The sequence below is a fragment of the Gavia stellata genome, chromosome 25, assembly GCF_030936135.1.
Source record: "Gavia stellata isolate bGavSte3 chromosome 25, bGavSte3.hap2, whole genome shotgun sequence".
NCBI classification, from domain to species: Eukaryota; Metazoa; Chordata; class Aves; order Gaviiformes; family Gaviidae; genus Gavia; species Gavia stellata.
In genome coordinates, this window is record NC_082618.1 from 7383650 (window position 1) to 7400059 (window position 16410).

Genomic DNA, 16410 nt, shown 5'->3' on the forward strand with positions numbered 1-16410 from the left:
GTTACTTCCATCCCATAGGCAAGACTGCAGCTGGAGGCCAACCTTCGTGTTACAGAGATGTGAAAACAAGAGGTTTCCTCTCAGATTTTGATTGCAACCTTAGGACGTAAAAGCAGAAAGTAGAAAAACTACTTTGCCATTCACTGATTTTGTCACTGCACCTTTTCAGACACTAATTCAACATTACGTGGATGCAAAAGTGTGGGGGAATATAATTCATTTGAAAGCTCTTTCTCATTCTTTTTGTACCAAGGGTGAAATGCTAAAGCTCACGATTGGCAGCTATTTAACATGATGCTGTTTCTTGTGAGCAATATGCCTAAGTCAGGCTTGCAAGAGAGCTGTGAGTTTGCAGTTCTGGCAACCGAAACCCACTGTTTTTCAAACAGAAGCACGTTATTGAAAGAAACCAAGCCCCAGCAGAAAAGGGACGAGAGAGAGAAACAGCGGAAACTCTTTGTTGAGCTGACATCAGATGACCTAATGTCTGTGCTTCTCTCTCTCTCTGCCTGAGTAAGCTATAAAAGGAGCTGAGACAATTTATATCCATAAAATGAAAATGTTATCATCATTATCTGAAGTATGCACTTGCATGATCTACCAAATAAAGATATCAAAGTGCCATTAGCAAGACACTCCCTTTGGAATTAAAACATTTAGTTCCGTTCCTGCGTATTTACAGAACCAAGTGATTCACTACTTGTATTTTGGAAGTTTTCTTGCAACTGGGACCAGAATGTCTGGTAATTTCCCAGTAGAACTTCTTTTTTTTTTCTTTTTTCCCCATACACCCTGCAAACTACCAAAGCTGTGCCTATAAACCTGCAAGATCAGAAAGGTGAAAAAAAATAGCCCAATGTCTGCAAAGCAATGCACTGTCGCCAAGTCTTTCCCAATGCACTGAGGTATAACAGGCTGTGTCAGAAAGGGTTACCAGGTTCCCTCTGTGGCCCTAAGCCTTTCTTATAACATACTGGGCTGCCATGTGGGAGGAACTGAGTTCTGGCCAGACCTTAACGTTTCCCCTCTTGCTCTTTGAGTAGAAGAAAACAGAATTGTCATGAGGATCACACAAAGAGGGATGCCCCTGCTCTCAAGTGGTAAGGACTGTAAGTCCCTTTCTGCATGGGGACTTGATGTGGCATCTGGTGACAGGAGCTCTGCTCTAGTGGATTTTGCTACCCAACCAATTTCTCAGCGGATACAATGATGCTTATATAACATTTTGTGTAGATGTTTCTAATCTCTATATTTGAGTATTACAGATGCAGATGTGTTTTTCAGTAGTCTATGTATTTTTAAAACAATTTTCAAGTTATTATGGAGGGAGCTGTTTCTCTCTTTTGTGGGAGGAATAATGGTACCTGTTCAAAGAAGACATTATTAAATACCAAAACATTATTATTCTTTAAACAAAGCATAGGTCATTTCAGGCTGCTTTTAATAAACCTACTTGGTCCACAAGGAGTTAATTCCTGGATTTACCAGTTATCAGGAAGATTGTCTTAAGAAAGTTCCTGGTCTGACACTCTTTTGCTGTCCCCTCCCTTCTTTGTTCTCTTCCTTCTTTCTCCGATTACAGTTCCAAAAACAACACCCAACCTCCTGAGGTCAATGGTTAATATTCCCGAGTGTTTATATAGTCTCCAGCAGCAGACCTCAGGCCTTTCAGCACTGGGCTAGCTCCAGCACCATGGCTGGCTTCTTGGAGATGACCCTAGTCTTCAGGAAATACCTGATCATAGTGTTTGTACCCCTTTTGTTTCTTGCTCTGCCTCTGGCTCTTCCTACCAAGGTAAGAACTTTTAAAATTAAATTTGAGAGCCAAATCTCCAAACCTCTCCTTAGAGTTGTTCCTTTTAAGTGACAGAGCTGAAGAGAACATACAGATTCTTTCTCAGATGCACTTCCTTCATTTTGCTTGAAGATCTTTTTTTTTTTTTTCTCAGCAGACTTTGACTACTGATAGTGGGGGAATATAAAAGCAATAGGAAATAGATGGATGAACAGATACATGTGTGACTGCATATTCTAGACGAATGCTCATTGACATGCAATTTTGTAACTTCTGCTTTGCATCTGATTTAGCAAAGCACTTTCTATGCTGAAGTTCATACATGTGAACCTAAGTTACAATCTAAGGCTCAATTTTAACCCCCCTTCTGATTTTCTAAAAGTGTCCAGTCCCTATCCTCTTTTAATTTTTCCTTGTTGTCATTGCCAGACAGAAAAGGCATTTTTCTTGGTCAGATGGACAAGGCATTCTGATACATAAGGACAAAATAATATGCATTTCACTCTTTTTTTAGCATATTTCTGTAAGAATCTGTCCAAACAATGATTTAAAATTTAAAATTTCAAGTCCTGAAGACACCTTGCTTAGGATTCCTTCTGAAAAAGTTAACTACAAAACCCGGTAGTAGTGGAGCAAGTATTTCTGAGACATTGATCATTTAAATACAGCACTGTGAGCAGGCAGACTGCCAGCATTGTGCTGCTTCTTCACTTTGGCTTATTTCTCCCCTCCTAATCTCTTCATGCAGACAGATCTAATCTCTGGTCTTCAGGTCTCTTGTTACAGTCCCAGCATCATTAAATAGCTAGTCCCAATCTACCTCTCCTGTCACTGCTCTTTGGATGTCAAGTCCTAGCTCTTTCCTCTGGTCTCTGCCTGCCTGCCTGTCTCCTGATCCCTGCTGACTCCCCGTTCCTAGTCTCCTTTGGCAAGCTTCCCTCTTCACTCCACTAGCTCTTCCCTGTCTTTTTGTGCAGCCTGTCCCAAAGCTCCTTCTTCCTCACAGCTCTTTTTGAGTGTTATCAGAGACTTTGGAGCTATGACCAGAGGATTGCAAGCAAGAATGATAGAGTGTCACTAGCTTGAGGTGAAATGTGGTAACTGATCAGGCGTGTCCTTCTATTCCCTTGCTATGCAAATAAAATAGCTTAAACTATCACTTAAAAGCTTACTAAGAAGAAAAACAGAAAAAGTACTTTTTTGCTAGTTAACTTTCCATAGGCAAAAGAGTTACTGAAGTTTAAAGAGATCTGGATCAGAAAAGTTCTAAGTAGCCAGAAAGAGATTTTTTTTTTTTTTTTTGTCCTGAGGCCACAAGTTCAAACTTACTTGCTAGAGTCATTGTTACCATACAATAAGTCCTTAGTATTGTCTGTGGAATGATTTGGCAATCTTGGTTCAGTTCCTCTTTGAAAATTACTCTCTCTGGTTTCTATGTAGTCACAACACAAAGATTTAAAAGGTCCTGGATTTTTCCCTTTGCAATCTGTAAGAAGATTTCTTGTGTTAGAATTATGCATCGTGGTACTGCTAAGCAGGAAAAGCTGGTACCTCAGCATGCAGAGTTGTAAGCAGACAACTTACAGGATGGAATTTCACATTTTTCTACTCTGTTGAGCTATTAACCTACCCTATAATGACAGAGCACTGGACACGGAACTATTACAAATAAGAGCAAACAATGCTGAAGGTTTTGTCTGAAGACAGAGGAATGTCCTTACAGGACAACTGAAAAGCCTTATTCCAGCTTTTACTGTGAGCCTGTTTACAGCAGGCTGGAAGAGAATACCACTGTGCATATGATATATGTTCCATATGTTGCTGGGGTCTCTCAAAAGGCACCCACTGGCATCTCTTAATAACAAAAATGGGAGAAAAAGGATCATCAAAATGGGAAATTGCTTTCAGTGCTTGATGGGATGTATAATTAAGGTTCTTACTGCTCTCATTCAAAAATAAGGCTCAAAAAGACATCTTTTCGTCTTTTCATGAATCTCTTTCAGTTTTATTTCTCCAACCCTGCTGCTTTGGTAATTTACCACGTAGATTGCTATCTTCTTCTTTCCTCCAGACTACTCAGCCCCCCTGTTCATCCTTTCCCTTCACCAGCTCTGTAACTCCCGTGCCATGTTCAGAAGTCCTAAGCATGTTCTAAAGCATCACAAGTTTGACCCTGCCAGCCACTATTCCAGCTCCTTGGTTTACTTCTCTGTAATGTAGCCGTTACGATTTCCATATCTTTATTGTTTTCTCAATAAGCCTCGCTACATTTTCATTCATACTGTCCAGTATATTTTAGTGGACAGCCTTGATCCAAGCCCATGCAACCACTTTTTTCTTCCTTTGCATTTGCTGATGCCTGTTATTATGCTAGTTCCAAAATGAGAAAGACACTGTAACCTGCAATGTTACTTTTCCTTGCTTTCTTCATCAGCCCAGCCATATGAAAATCTGTTGTGACGTGCTATTTTGAATATTTTTAGTGTATGGGACTGAGTTAAACAGTTTTAGATAAAATTTGGAGTAGTTGTCCTAAGCAGAACTAAATCAATATTTTCTCAGAAAAAGAGTACCATGGAACAGGGGATCATACTTTCTTCAAAGAAACAAGTCAACGCCATTGGAAGCTGAAACTGATCTGTGACCAGTTTGGCATTAAGCCTTTCAAAGTCTGTACTAAGCTAAAAATCCAATGAAAAATAGATAAAAGTATTTATAGTACAAGGAATCCAAGCTGTTGAAATTAGTTCGGGTTCATCTGGGCCATGTCCTGAAACACGCAGTGAAAAAAGTGGAGAAACCTTGACTGGATCAGTAACTATTTCTGCAACGCAAAGACAGAACTATATAAAAAGAAAATACCACCATCAGCAAAACCAAGAAGTCTGTGCAGGGTCTGCCAATTCCTTATCATGAAGGGTTCAAAGTCATCAATTTGTTTCTTTTCCTAAGTTTCTCGTTTTTCCCCATTGGAGGCCCCAATCTTTTCCTCACAGTTCTGACAAGGTTGTTGAATAGCTTGTCATTTGATTAGGATCTGCATAGGCAGGAGGATAGACGGGAGAGAAAGATAGAAAATAACCTTTTCTCAAATCCCTTTATCAGGCAATGAATATAATTATGGGCTGTTGCCTTCTCAAAGCCTAAGTGAGGTGTACAGTCTGTTCTAATTGCATGTACTCTTCTTCCGTCAGGAGGCCCAATGTGGTTATGTCATCATAGTGATGGCACTGTTCTGGTGCACAGAAGCCTTGCCGTTGGCTGTCACAGCTCTCTTTCCTGTCCTGCTGTTCCCACTAATGAATATCATGGATTCAACAACAGTAAGAGATCTTACTCTATACCTGTTTGCCTATGTATTTATCGGTCAGCTTCTCTTATTCTGGGATTATTTCCAGGGTGATTTTCAGAGTGTGGTGCAAAGAAGAGAAAATTGCACTATTGTTACACAGGGAATAGTCTGTCCTCTCCATGGAACAGAACTTGCGTGAGCCTAGAGTGAACTCTGGCTGGAGTTGCTAATCTGAACTCAAAGCAAATTCACTGTTTAGATGCAATCCATAATTACTGTGTGCTAATGTCTTTGGGACAAGATCCTCCCTCAGAAAATGCATTCTCTCTTGGTTTCCCATCACTATTTTCTCTCCCTTGTTCCATGTTACAGGTCTGCCGGGAGTACTTGAAGGACACCAATATGCTTTTTATTGGGGGACTGCTGATGGCCATTGCTATTGAAAATTGGCACCTACACAAGCGTGTTGCTCTGCGGGTCTTGCTTATCACTGGTGTCAGACCAGCCCTGTGAGTAACAGTCGTGAAAATGCTGTGGGATAAAGAACTTTATGGCATTAGTTCCTATCTCAGAGTTGCCTGTAGTCTCCTATGATGTGAATCTGCAAATCATATCCTACAAATGCTTTTCTACAGTCCAAGTGAGTTAGTGCCTGAGCAAACCTTGCAAATGGGAATCCTTTCATGTGTTACAGACCTGGTGTCTCTCTTCTGAATTCCAAATGGCTTTAGGTGGAGAAATAGCAACGAGAGAGTCAATTCTGAAAAGACAAGGGTGCTGCTAGGCTTGGCCAGAAGCACAGCTTTAGACAGTCAGGAAAGACTACAGCTGAAACACAGAAAACATATACTCTCTAACTGTTATACTGATTGCAAAGAGAAGAGAAAATACAGGGACGCTTGCTTTGAAAACAACAAATGTTTACCAGACTAGAACTTTAAGCTATGCAGAGGCTACATGGCCCTATTTAATTTGTCTCAGACCATGAGAAGAGGGAATACTGAAGGAAATTACAAAGCAATAGAATAAAAATGCATACAAGATAAAGCCCTTTTCATCTAATATGTAATCTACATCTCATCTAAAGAATAATTTTGAGACAAATAACACAGTAATACTGAAACAAGGATTAGAATTTTATATGAGTAAGAAGAGAATCTTAAATGATAGAAGTGGGATAAAATTACAAAAAAAAAAAGAGATCATCTTCCCTATGGCTTAAACTGATTGCCATTTGGGATCAAATTCAGTTTGCAATTCCTCTTCAAAATATATTATAATACATTAATATGCATTATTGGGATGGTATTTCTTCCTCGGAAGCATGCAGAATAAGCAGGATACTGACTAGACAAACTGTTTGTTCCAAGATACCAACTCCCACTTCCCTAGTCATAAGAATGTAAAAGCACAACTGGCTGAAATTGCAAAAAGAAAAATTTATGTTAAATCTTACTGTGACATTCACAAAGCAGACTAGGGTAAGAGGAAGTGCTAGGTGTGAATTGCTAAGCATTTTCCAAACCCATTTGTAATCAAAGCTTTGTAATAAAAAAGGGCATTGCAGCACTGAGTTCTGAACTGGCTTTTTCAAACCTTTTCATTTCAGACTCCTCATGGGTTTCATGATTGTGACCGCCTTCCTGTCCATGTGGATCAGCAATACCGCCACCACTGCCATGATGGTCCCGATAGCACAAGCAGTGTTGGAACAGTTGCACAAGTCAGAAATGGAGTCTAGCACAGCTGGCCAAGCATCTGAAAACATCAATAAAGCCTTTGAACTACAGGAAGAGTCAACTAAAACAGATAGCTCCAAAGAAACAGAGGAAAAATGTGAGTGGGTTATGGCTGTTTTTCTCTTTGGGATAATGGAGGATGACTTGATGCCATCTTCACTGTCATTACAGTTGCTAGTAAATTGTAAAAGAAGAATGTGCCAAAAGCATCCTGACTCTATCAGGCAGCATTTATGAGGCTCTTCCCTGAAACAGACAAAAGCACAGTAAGATCTATTGACTAGGCTGAAGTTAGAAATAGATTGAAAATATGAAGTAATGATAACTGATCAATAAAACAAAAAAATGTATAAATTCTCCATTAGCTGAAGCCTTTACACGAGGCTTGGTATTTCCTTATATATTGATGTTAGTTCAATTATTATCTACTGTGTAACTTACCAGATAATAGGGACTTTCCGAGGGAAAATTTCTGGCTTATTTCATGCCAGAAGGTTAGGGATTAAAATGACCTTTCTAATCCAAAGATATACAATCATGCAACAATATCTCTTTGTCTGCTGTCTTGCCCTCTTCCCATCTTTGAGACAACTCAAGTGTTTCTGGATGTAAATCTCAGTGCCAGCAGTCTGGTGCTGGTACAGGATGAGTTCCCTTCGGTCCAACTCCTCTGACTCTGTTGTCCCTCCCTGAATTCTTGCCTCTCTCCCCACCACGTGCAGTTCAGACTTTGCCCTAGTTCACCAAGAAGTGTCAACAGTATGTTGGGACTTCATCACACATTTCAAATTCTATTCCTCTGAAAAACTGCTCTGTATCAAGACAACCAGTGAAAATGGACAGAAGATCAAAGAATTAACAATGCCAGCCTTAAAATGAGGAAATCTGGCTCTTTCCGCTTTGAGTCCATTGTGTCCTAGCCTTGAAATACTGAATTACACAGGCGCAAGATCTTTTCCTACACAATCTAGCTTCTGTAACTCTTTTGTTCCTGTCTTGGGACCTAGGTAATAGTCACGTCCTGACAGTCGAGGAAGACAGAAAGAGAAATGAAAATCTGCTAGAGGAGAAACACAAGAAATTGTGCAAGGGAATGTCGCTCTGTATTTGTTACTCAGCCAGTATTGGAGGGATTGCAACTCTGACTGGGACAACACCAAATCTGGTACTGCAAGGACAAGTTGATGAGTAAGTCTGGTTGAATCTGGGATTACATACCCACTAAACTGCATCACTCTTCTACAGCTGACTTCCAGCCAACACAGAGAAGGAAAATATCAGTTTCGTAATTTTGTTGGGAAGTTAGCTTCTCTTCCTTAGCGGGCCTCACAGAGGTTCCTCTTTTCTGAATCATTAATGAAATACAGAAGAGAGTGCAGAATTTTGGACGCTAACAGCCATTTACATTTTACAGGCTCTTTCCTAACAATGGCAATATCATCAACTTTGCCTCTTGGTTCTCCTTTGCCTTCCCCACCATGATCGTGTTACTGGTTTTGGCGTGGATTTGGCTGCAGATACTGTACTTGGGCTTTAAGTAAGTATCCTTTACACACTGTAATACAGCTGACAGGCCTGTTAGCAAGTACTCATTACGTGTTGTAACACAAGTGATACTTTTATTGATGAGCCTATGCTTGGAAGTCAGACAGCAAGTGACAAAGTCTCACATAAAACAGAGACCAGCAGAACAGCACACAAAATATCTGTTAAAATACTGCAACCTTTTCTCCAACGAACCTGATCAAATCCCAGCTAAATATACTCCCTAGATGAAAATAGGAAGTTATAACTGCATGTAACCTGTTCTGCAGCATTGCTTTCATGTCCTGAAAAATTGTTGTGCTTCAAACCAGGAAACTGATTTCTACATATAGCTGGTAAATACCTTTGTGACGGGAGTTGCTACAGACCTGGAGGATTAGTATTGTGCCAGATCCCAATGCTAATCACCCCATACAACCGGCTTGCGTTACCTACCTGTTTAATACTTAGCCTATCACTTTTGTATTATCCCTAACCTCCTTTCTTTTAAATGTAATAACTACAACAGTATTTCTATCTTCAAATTCCTCTTTTAAAATTCTCCTTTTCTGTAATTTTAAAAAGCTTGGCAACTGTTTATTGCCTGGTGATCATATAGCCTTGTCAATCACACTAACACTGATATTATTTCCCCATGTGTCCAGATAGCACACCTGTTTATATCATGAGCTTTTAGGGGTAGGAAGCTTCTTTCTTATCATCTTGGCAGTACACAGTCCAATACAGTTACTATCCAATACCTATGGCTGCTGATGCTATGATAATAATATATATGTAATTTCTATATGCATATATAAATACATATATTTAAAAGACAATATGACTGAGTGTAAAATTTGGATTCTTAACTCTGAGGATATCTGGCAAATTTCTCTGATATTTCTTGTCCATTTTTTTCTAGTTTTCAGAAGAATTTTGGTTGTGCTGCAAATGCCACTGCAAAGGCTAAGGAGCAACGGGCCTATGACATTATCAGAGAAGAAAGCAAGAAATTGGGCTCAATGAAATTTGCAGAAATAGCAGTTTTGATCCTCTTCATACTACTGGTACTGCTCTGGTTTACAAGAGATCCTGGTTTCATACCAGGTTGGGCAACAGTTCTTTTCAACAAAAATGATACAAGGTATAACCACTTTTCCCCCTCACTTTGAATAAAAATGAAGTAGGCTGGATTTCATAAAGATGAAAACACAGCTAGACTAAATTTCTGACTGATCTATTGCAGCTATGTCACTGATGCTACAGTGGCCATCTTCATTTCAATTTTGTTGTTCATCATCCCTTCCGACATTTCTAACAATGAGAGAGGTAAGTTTACTGAGGACATCAAAAATCAACTGTCAGAATAGGTACATGGGAAGTTTTACATTTTAGATTTACGGAGGAAATTTCAAACATTAAACAAGATTTCAAACTGCTCTTCCTGCATATCTACAGCTGTATGCTTTAGGCTAGGCAAGGCATATATCCCATAAAAGTTCTCTGTTTCTTGTAATTTAACTAAGGAGGAAACTCTTATCCCAGCAGTGTCCCAGACACTAGTATGCACATATGTAAAAGCTTCTGAAGCTGGAGTCTTCAGGAGAGAATACCTGACTTAACAGAAACACATACAGTTCTGTAGATATGTTGCCATGCTTTTAACTCACTCTTACCTTTATTCTACTATGCCTCTTGGAGCAGCTACAGATCATTCATTAGTATTTTTGCAAGTCAAGTTTAAAAATCTTTGTTGATAAGCCTCCCATCATTTGCTTTAGGAGATAATTCCACAGTCTACTTGATCTTGCTGACAAGTGTTTCCTGATGTTCAGACTAAACTCACCTCCCACCAAGAAGTCCTCCATTCTTTGCAGAATGTAACATGGCTCACAAAATCTTTTTGGATTTTAGGGAGCAAGTCAAAGATCCGAGCACCTCCAGCTCTCTTGGACTGGAAAGTAGTTCACCAGAAAATGCCATGGAACATTGTGTTTCTGCTGGGAGGTGGCTTTGCCTTAGCCAAAGGCAGTGAGGTAACATTCCTCTGCTTACCTGGTATTTGTGTCTTCCTGGGTGTTTTCCATCCTGCTCTTCATACGTGCTCTCCCAGAACACAAGAGGGCATGCTGGTAGCACCAAACGTGCGTTTCCTCAGCTGGTGGCAGTAGGACAGACTTCACCGTCTTTAGGAGGAGTCCTGTGATTAGAACAAATCTTGCTGCCTGTGCAACTGGGATGGTGCTACCAATGAAGGCAGCATGATTAACTGTGTTTCTAGAAAAGTGGATGATTAAGAAACTACCCCAATACATTAAAGGTTCTATTAAATAAAACTTAATTGATGCAGCAAGCATGAGGAGATAATGTGCCCAGGATGGGTCTCCAAACTATTTCAAACAAACTGCTTATGGAAATATGATTTAAATTAAACTACTAGAAGATAAATGTAGAACCTTCAGGAGCAGATAAAAATGTCTGACTGTCAAACTGAAGGATGTACTGATGTACTTCTGCAGGCATCTGCCAGGAGTCCAGTGCTACAAATTCTTTTTCAGTAATGACTTAGATGATGGAACAGACAATACATTTATTAAATCTATAGAAAACAAACCAATTGGAAATAGTCTTCAAGTGCCTGCAAATATTAGTTAAAATTCAAAGAGCACAATGACTTTTAAAAGTGTTTCTAGAAAACAAGGATGCAACTCAATATGGGAAATAGGAAGAAATAACCAAGTATCATAAGTGCAAGATGTGGAAATGACTGCATAAGTTTTAAAGCTGCTCATACACCTTATTCTAGTCAATATTTTTATATTGCTACTGAGAAAAAAGCAAACAACTGGAAAGTATAGGTAGGACTGTCATACATAAGACATGTAAAATACAATCCTTCCACTCAGGACTGATAAGTCCTCAGATACAGTAATGTATTCAGTTTTGGACAACAGTCTTCAACAACATGTGGGCTATATGAAGAAAGTTTTGAGGAAGGTAGTAAGAATGATTGGATGTCTGGGAAACATGTTTGGAAAAGGAAAGATTCAAGAAATTACATTAATTTATTCTAGAATAAGTCATCAAATACATAAAAGCTGCTACAGAAAGGAAGATAGTATACTTTCTTATATTCTGAGGGTGCTAAAGGGCTTAAATTGCAGCAAAGGAGATTTAGGTTAAGCAGTAGGAAAATGTTCCAACTGTAAAGATAGTTAAGCACTTGAAAAAATTATCTGGGGAGATTTTGGAAACTTCCTTACTAGGGATTTTTAACAACAAGTTTGAAAAACATCTGTCAGTAGTAATTTAGGTAGAGCAAATCCTGCCCTAGGACAGGGAATTAGACTAGTCCTTTCAGGATAGATTGCAACCCTCCTGTGAGATAGCACTTTTCAATGTCAGAAGAGACAGCTTGAAGTAAACAAGATATGTCTACATATCCATTGCCCAGGGAAGTGGTGGAGTCACCCTCCCTGGAGGTATTCAAGGAACGTGTGGACGTGGCATTGTGGGACACGGCTTAATGGGCATGGTGGTGGGTTTTTTTTGGTTGATGGTTGGACATGATGATCTTACAGGTCTTTTCCAACCTTAGTGATTCTGTGATTCTGTGAAGATATGAAATAGGGAGGACATGAAGAAGAACGGTGGTTGCAAAACCAGTAAGAAAGCTAGGCCATAATGCATGAAGAAACAAGACAGGCACAGTTAGGATATGTTCTCTTGAGAAGAACAGCTGAATAATAATGATGCCCAAACTACAGCCCAGAATGCTAGGGAAGATGCTGGTATTTTTCAGTGACTGAGAAGGATGAAAGGTATGAAAAGCTTCAGATAGTTGATCAAGATGTCGGAAAACCTGATGAAATTACATTAAATCACTAGTATATCTGCTAAGATATATGAAAGTACTTTAGAAAATGAGTTCAAAGAGCTTTGTTCAGATTCGGAAAAAAAAAACCCAATATTGATCACGTACAACTAATGTCCTGAACAGAGAAAGAATTATTTGCTCTCGATAATGTACTATAAACATAGTATCTTCTTTCAAATTTTTTGGAAGGGAAAGCACGTTTATTTTTATTTAACCTACCAAATTATGATGTATATGAGCATTGCCTCTTACATTTTTTTCTACAGAAAGCAGTTTATATGAGAACTCCTATAAGAAGGGAGGGTAGAATTGGTATGAGAAACGTAATTGGACTGTGATGTGGCTATTTCTTCTCCAGCCTAGTATCCTGACAGACCTCTTTCCTCTGTTACAGGAATCTGGTCTGTCTGCATGGTTAGGTAGCAAACTGACTCCTCTGCAGCAAATCCCTCATCCAGCTATTGCTCTCCTGTTGTGTCTCCTTATTGCCACTTTCACTGAGTGCACCAGCAATGTGGCCACCACTACCCTCTTTCTCCCTATTCTGGCTTCAATGGTAAGTTCCAGGGTTTAAAAATACTCTTATAGGAACAGCTTTCAACTCTTCTCCAAGCATACATCTGCTCAATTATAAAAACTAACTGGCTGACGTAGTTTGTGTATCTGATCAGGAATACAAGACTTAAATTATACATGTATGTATGTGCATGCATATATATTCACACACTGTGCTTATTTCAACCTTTCTAAAATCATTGCTGGTGAAAAGTAAAGGGATTAAATTCATTGGCATATTAGACTTTGCCTTCTGGCCTAAACAACCTCATGAGGTCACTGCCAGCTGTACTTGTTTTTTCCTATTTGTTCTGCATAGAGACAGCAACAGCAGCAGCATTTGCTTCCCTGCAACATTCCATTACTGTATTTCACTCTGACCACTAGCCTTCCAGAAGTCTCTGAAGGTGATAGCATTAGTCAAGCTCTATGACCTAATTCAGACTCTTGCATTTCCACAGGAGATTCCTGTTGCTGGGGTAGGCATAGTTCTGCAGTGTGAAAAGCTGGCTCCAGACAGAAACTGGAATAAGCTCCACCAAAATCTTTTTGCACAGACTTCAGCTAACCCCTAAACACATCCACTCACCTTCAGAGTTTGGGCTACCCTGTTTCCCATGATAATTTAATTTTGTTCTTAACCAGTTTGAAGCCACTCTACATTTTTCCCTGGTTTTAGAGTTGAATACAACCATCATTATTAATTTATACTGCAGCAGTGATCAGATTCCACAATCGGGAACACAAAGGACTGACCACAAAATCAATTCTTGCATTTGCTGCATAAAGACACTGGCTAGAACTTTCTAAAGCAGAACCAAAATATGAGCGGCGGCAGTGTTTGTGAAAGAACGAGGTTTCTGACATGGGCAAATACAATCAGTCTTCTGCCAAAAGATTTCTATGCATTTTTGTATATTGAAACCACCATCTTTGCTCTCCCTTCTTGCATAGGCTGAAGCGATCTGCCTCAATCCACTCTATGTCATGCTGCCCTGTACACTTTCTGCATCATTGGCGTTCATGCTCCCAGTGGCCACTCCTCCTAACGCCATTGTCTTCTCATATGGACAACTCAAGGTTATAGATATGGTGAGCAAAAGCACATTTTTTTCAGAATTTTCATCACTAGTTTTGATCTTTCCTTTTTCCAGTATTGGTTCTTCTTGAAAGAGTGTTAGAAAACTCACTGTACTCAGCTGAAGTCAGATGGAAAGAAGGACATACATGGGTGAATTAATAAAGTGTCACGCTGACTCTAATATATACACAGAGCTTTATAAAGATGCTATTGAGCTTTTGAAAACCACCCAAGGCCTCTTGAAGACATTCCAACAAGAGCTTGCTGTTAATGAAAAATGACAATGTCTAACTGTTTCAAAAGACTAAATGTAGATCACAGGGATGTCAAAGAATCCTATCATCTGGACAGTCCTTCTGCAGGGACTAGGGGAAAGCCTAGTGCATCTCACTAGGCTGCCCTGATGCCCTTTCTCAATATGTTAAGGGAAGATGGAAAAGGATGACATGTCTCTTAACAACTTTTCAGATTTATAATTGATCCAAGAAGAAATCCAAAGTAATATTAGAGACTGATGCCAGGTCAGAAGAGGAAGTCCTACATAAGTGGATTAAAAGGATTTCAGGACTTCTAGTAGTTTAAGCTTTCTATCCAATGGGAACTCATTTTCCCCTAATACAAATTTTATTTGTGAAGAAAACCAGCTTAAATGTAACTTGATGGAGTTCTGATGGAGTTGTGAAAAAAGGCCAAAGAGAAAATCTAACCATACAAACAATGCTAATCAGCAGGGAAGGAAAAAAGTACTCAGTTCAACTAATAACATTTCTCTTTTATAATTCTAGGCCAAGGCTGGGTTTGTACTCAACATCCTAGGAGTTCTGACCATTACTCTAGCCATCAACACCTGGGCTTCATCTCTGTTCCAACTGCAAACTTTCCCATCCTGGGCTAATAGGACAGGCACCTGCCCATAATATGGAGAGGCAAGGGAACCGACAACTGTTCCTGTTAGAACGGCAATGAGAGCAAGACTATCAACTACACAAGTTTTGCCGAGGCAGTGTTCGAGACAGGCCTGTTCTGTGGAAAAGGACAAGCCACCTACAAGCAAAATCATTCAGTTGATAACAGCAATAAAATTGCCTAACAGTGCTGTTTAGCAGGCAATTTTGTTACCCCAGCAGTAAGATGAGGTAACCTTTGGCTTTTCAACTGTTCTGGTTATCTTTAGACTTTCTGCTCAGCAGGGGTACCTTTTCCCCAAGTGCTAGCTACATCACTTTTCAAGCTCCACCTGTAAAGTCAGAAATCTGCAGTGAGAAAGAAGAGAGAGGTGTTTATATAAAAGGAAGGAGAGAGACTCTACATACCTAATTTCATGCACATATCTGTGTATTGTCCCAGCTAATACGAATATTCACCTGTATATGAGTATACAGGCCTCTGCGTATAAATTCAAAATGTACATGATGGTTATATACTCTATGGGCATTCACAGCAAGGCGTGTGTTGTATGATTACAGACAAATCACATACTGTCAGCCCGTTCTATTACTCTGAAATATATTTATTTGCAGTCCACTTGTTAAGAATGTAAAAGACCATTTTTTCTTAGAATATCTGTCCCATTGTTATTTATATAAGATTACAGCCTGCAAGGTCGTGATAAGAATAGCAATATGCTCTTGAGAAGGGGAGAATCCCTGTGTCCTAAAATATATAAGATTGAATTAAAGATTTTTTTTTTTAATTTATTCCCTGTGTTACAGAGATTTTTCCCACTATATATCACTGCTTCTAGTTCTGTCTTCCATGTATCAACTGCTTGTCTGGGTGCTTCCTTAAAATATCTTTAAATCATCAGAGAAGTTAGCATAATAGATTTTCTCTTATTGTTAAAGAATTGATTACTTTATTATTAAGAGTAAAATTTTCTTGGACTCTCAAAACCAAGATCTTCCCTTTCAAAAGCCCCTAATACAGTTAATATTTAATCCCTATTCTGCCAGAACTGACTTTCAGTAGCACATAGACTCCTAATGACCAAACTGACAAAGATACTGGAATATGCAAAGACACTTTGCCAAATCAAGCACTTAGTACCATAAATGAGGTTGGGTTGAGACAGATCAGTTATACAATACGTGCCCCTGAACTTTGCACCAAATGCTTTGTTCTGTTGTTGCCTGCCTAAGTTTTGCACAAAGCCTGTAGCATTTCAGAAATCCCACTTGAACCATACTGGTTCAATGAGAGTGAACATGAGTGAATTTCACTCTGAAATAGTATGCACACTCTTCAAAATCTTTGTTCTTTCTTTCTCTATCCTAAATATTAAGAGATGAGGACAAAGTGCAGTGTACATTTGATTTATAAAATGTTAGAATTCACTGACCTGCAGTAGTTTCTTCCCAGTTCCAACTGTCAAGACAATTCTGGTATCTGCTGATCACCAATTCCCTTTGCACTGATAGATTCATTGGCCTGACAAGCAGAGTTGCTCTGGAAAATCACTGTCCCAGAAAGAACAGTCTGGTATTAACCCTTCAGTGGCTTTGAAATACAGTGTTTTGATTTGATATGTGATAAGGATGCAACAGAATA

General features: G+C 39.2%; 1 protein-coding gene across 1 annotated transcript; it reads left to right on the forward strand.

The window, feature by feature from the left end:
• Positions 1 to 1693: 1693 nt before the first annotated feature.
• SLC13A2 (solute carrier family 13 member 2) lies at positions 1694 to 14780 on the forward strand. Its single transcript, XM_059829196.1, has 12 exons — positions 1694 to 1795; positions 4990 to 5118; positions 5460 to 5596; positions 6697 to 6921; positions 7826 to 8014; positions 8241 to 8363; positions 9273 to 9494; positions 9597 to 9679; positions 10265 to 10386; positions 12622 to 12783; positions 13737 to 13874; positions 14649 to 14780. Exons 1-12 carry the CDS (start codon positions 1694 to 1696, stop codon positions 14778 to 14780), a joined length of 1764 nt encoding a protein of 587 aa, XP_059685179.1.
• The last annotated feature ends 1630 nt before the right edge of the window (positions 14781 to 16410 follow it).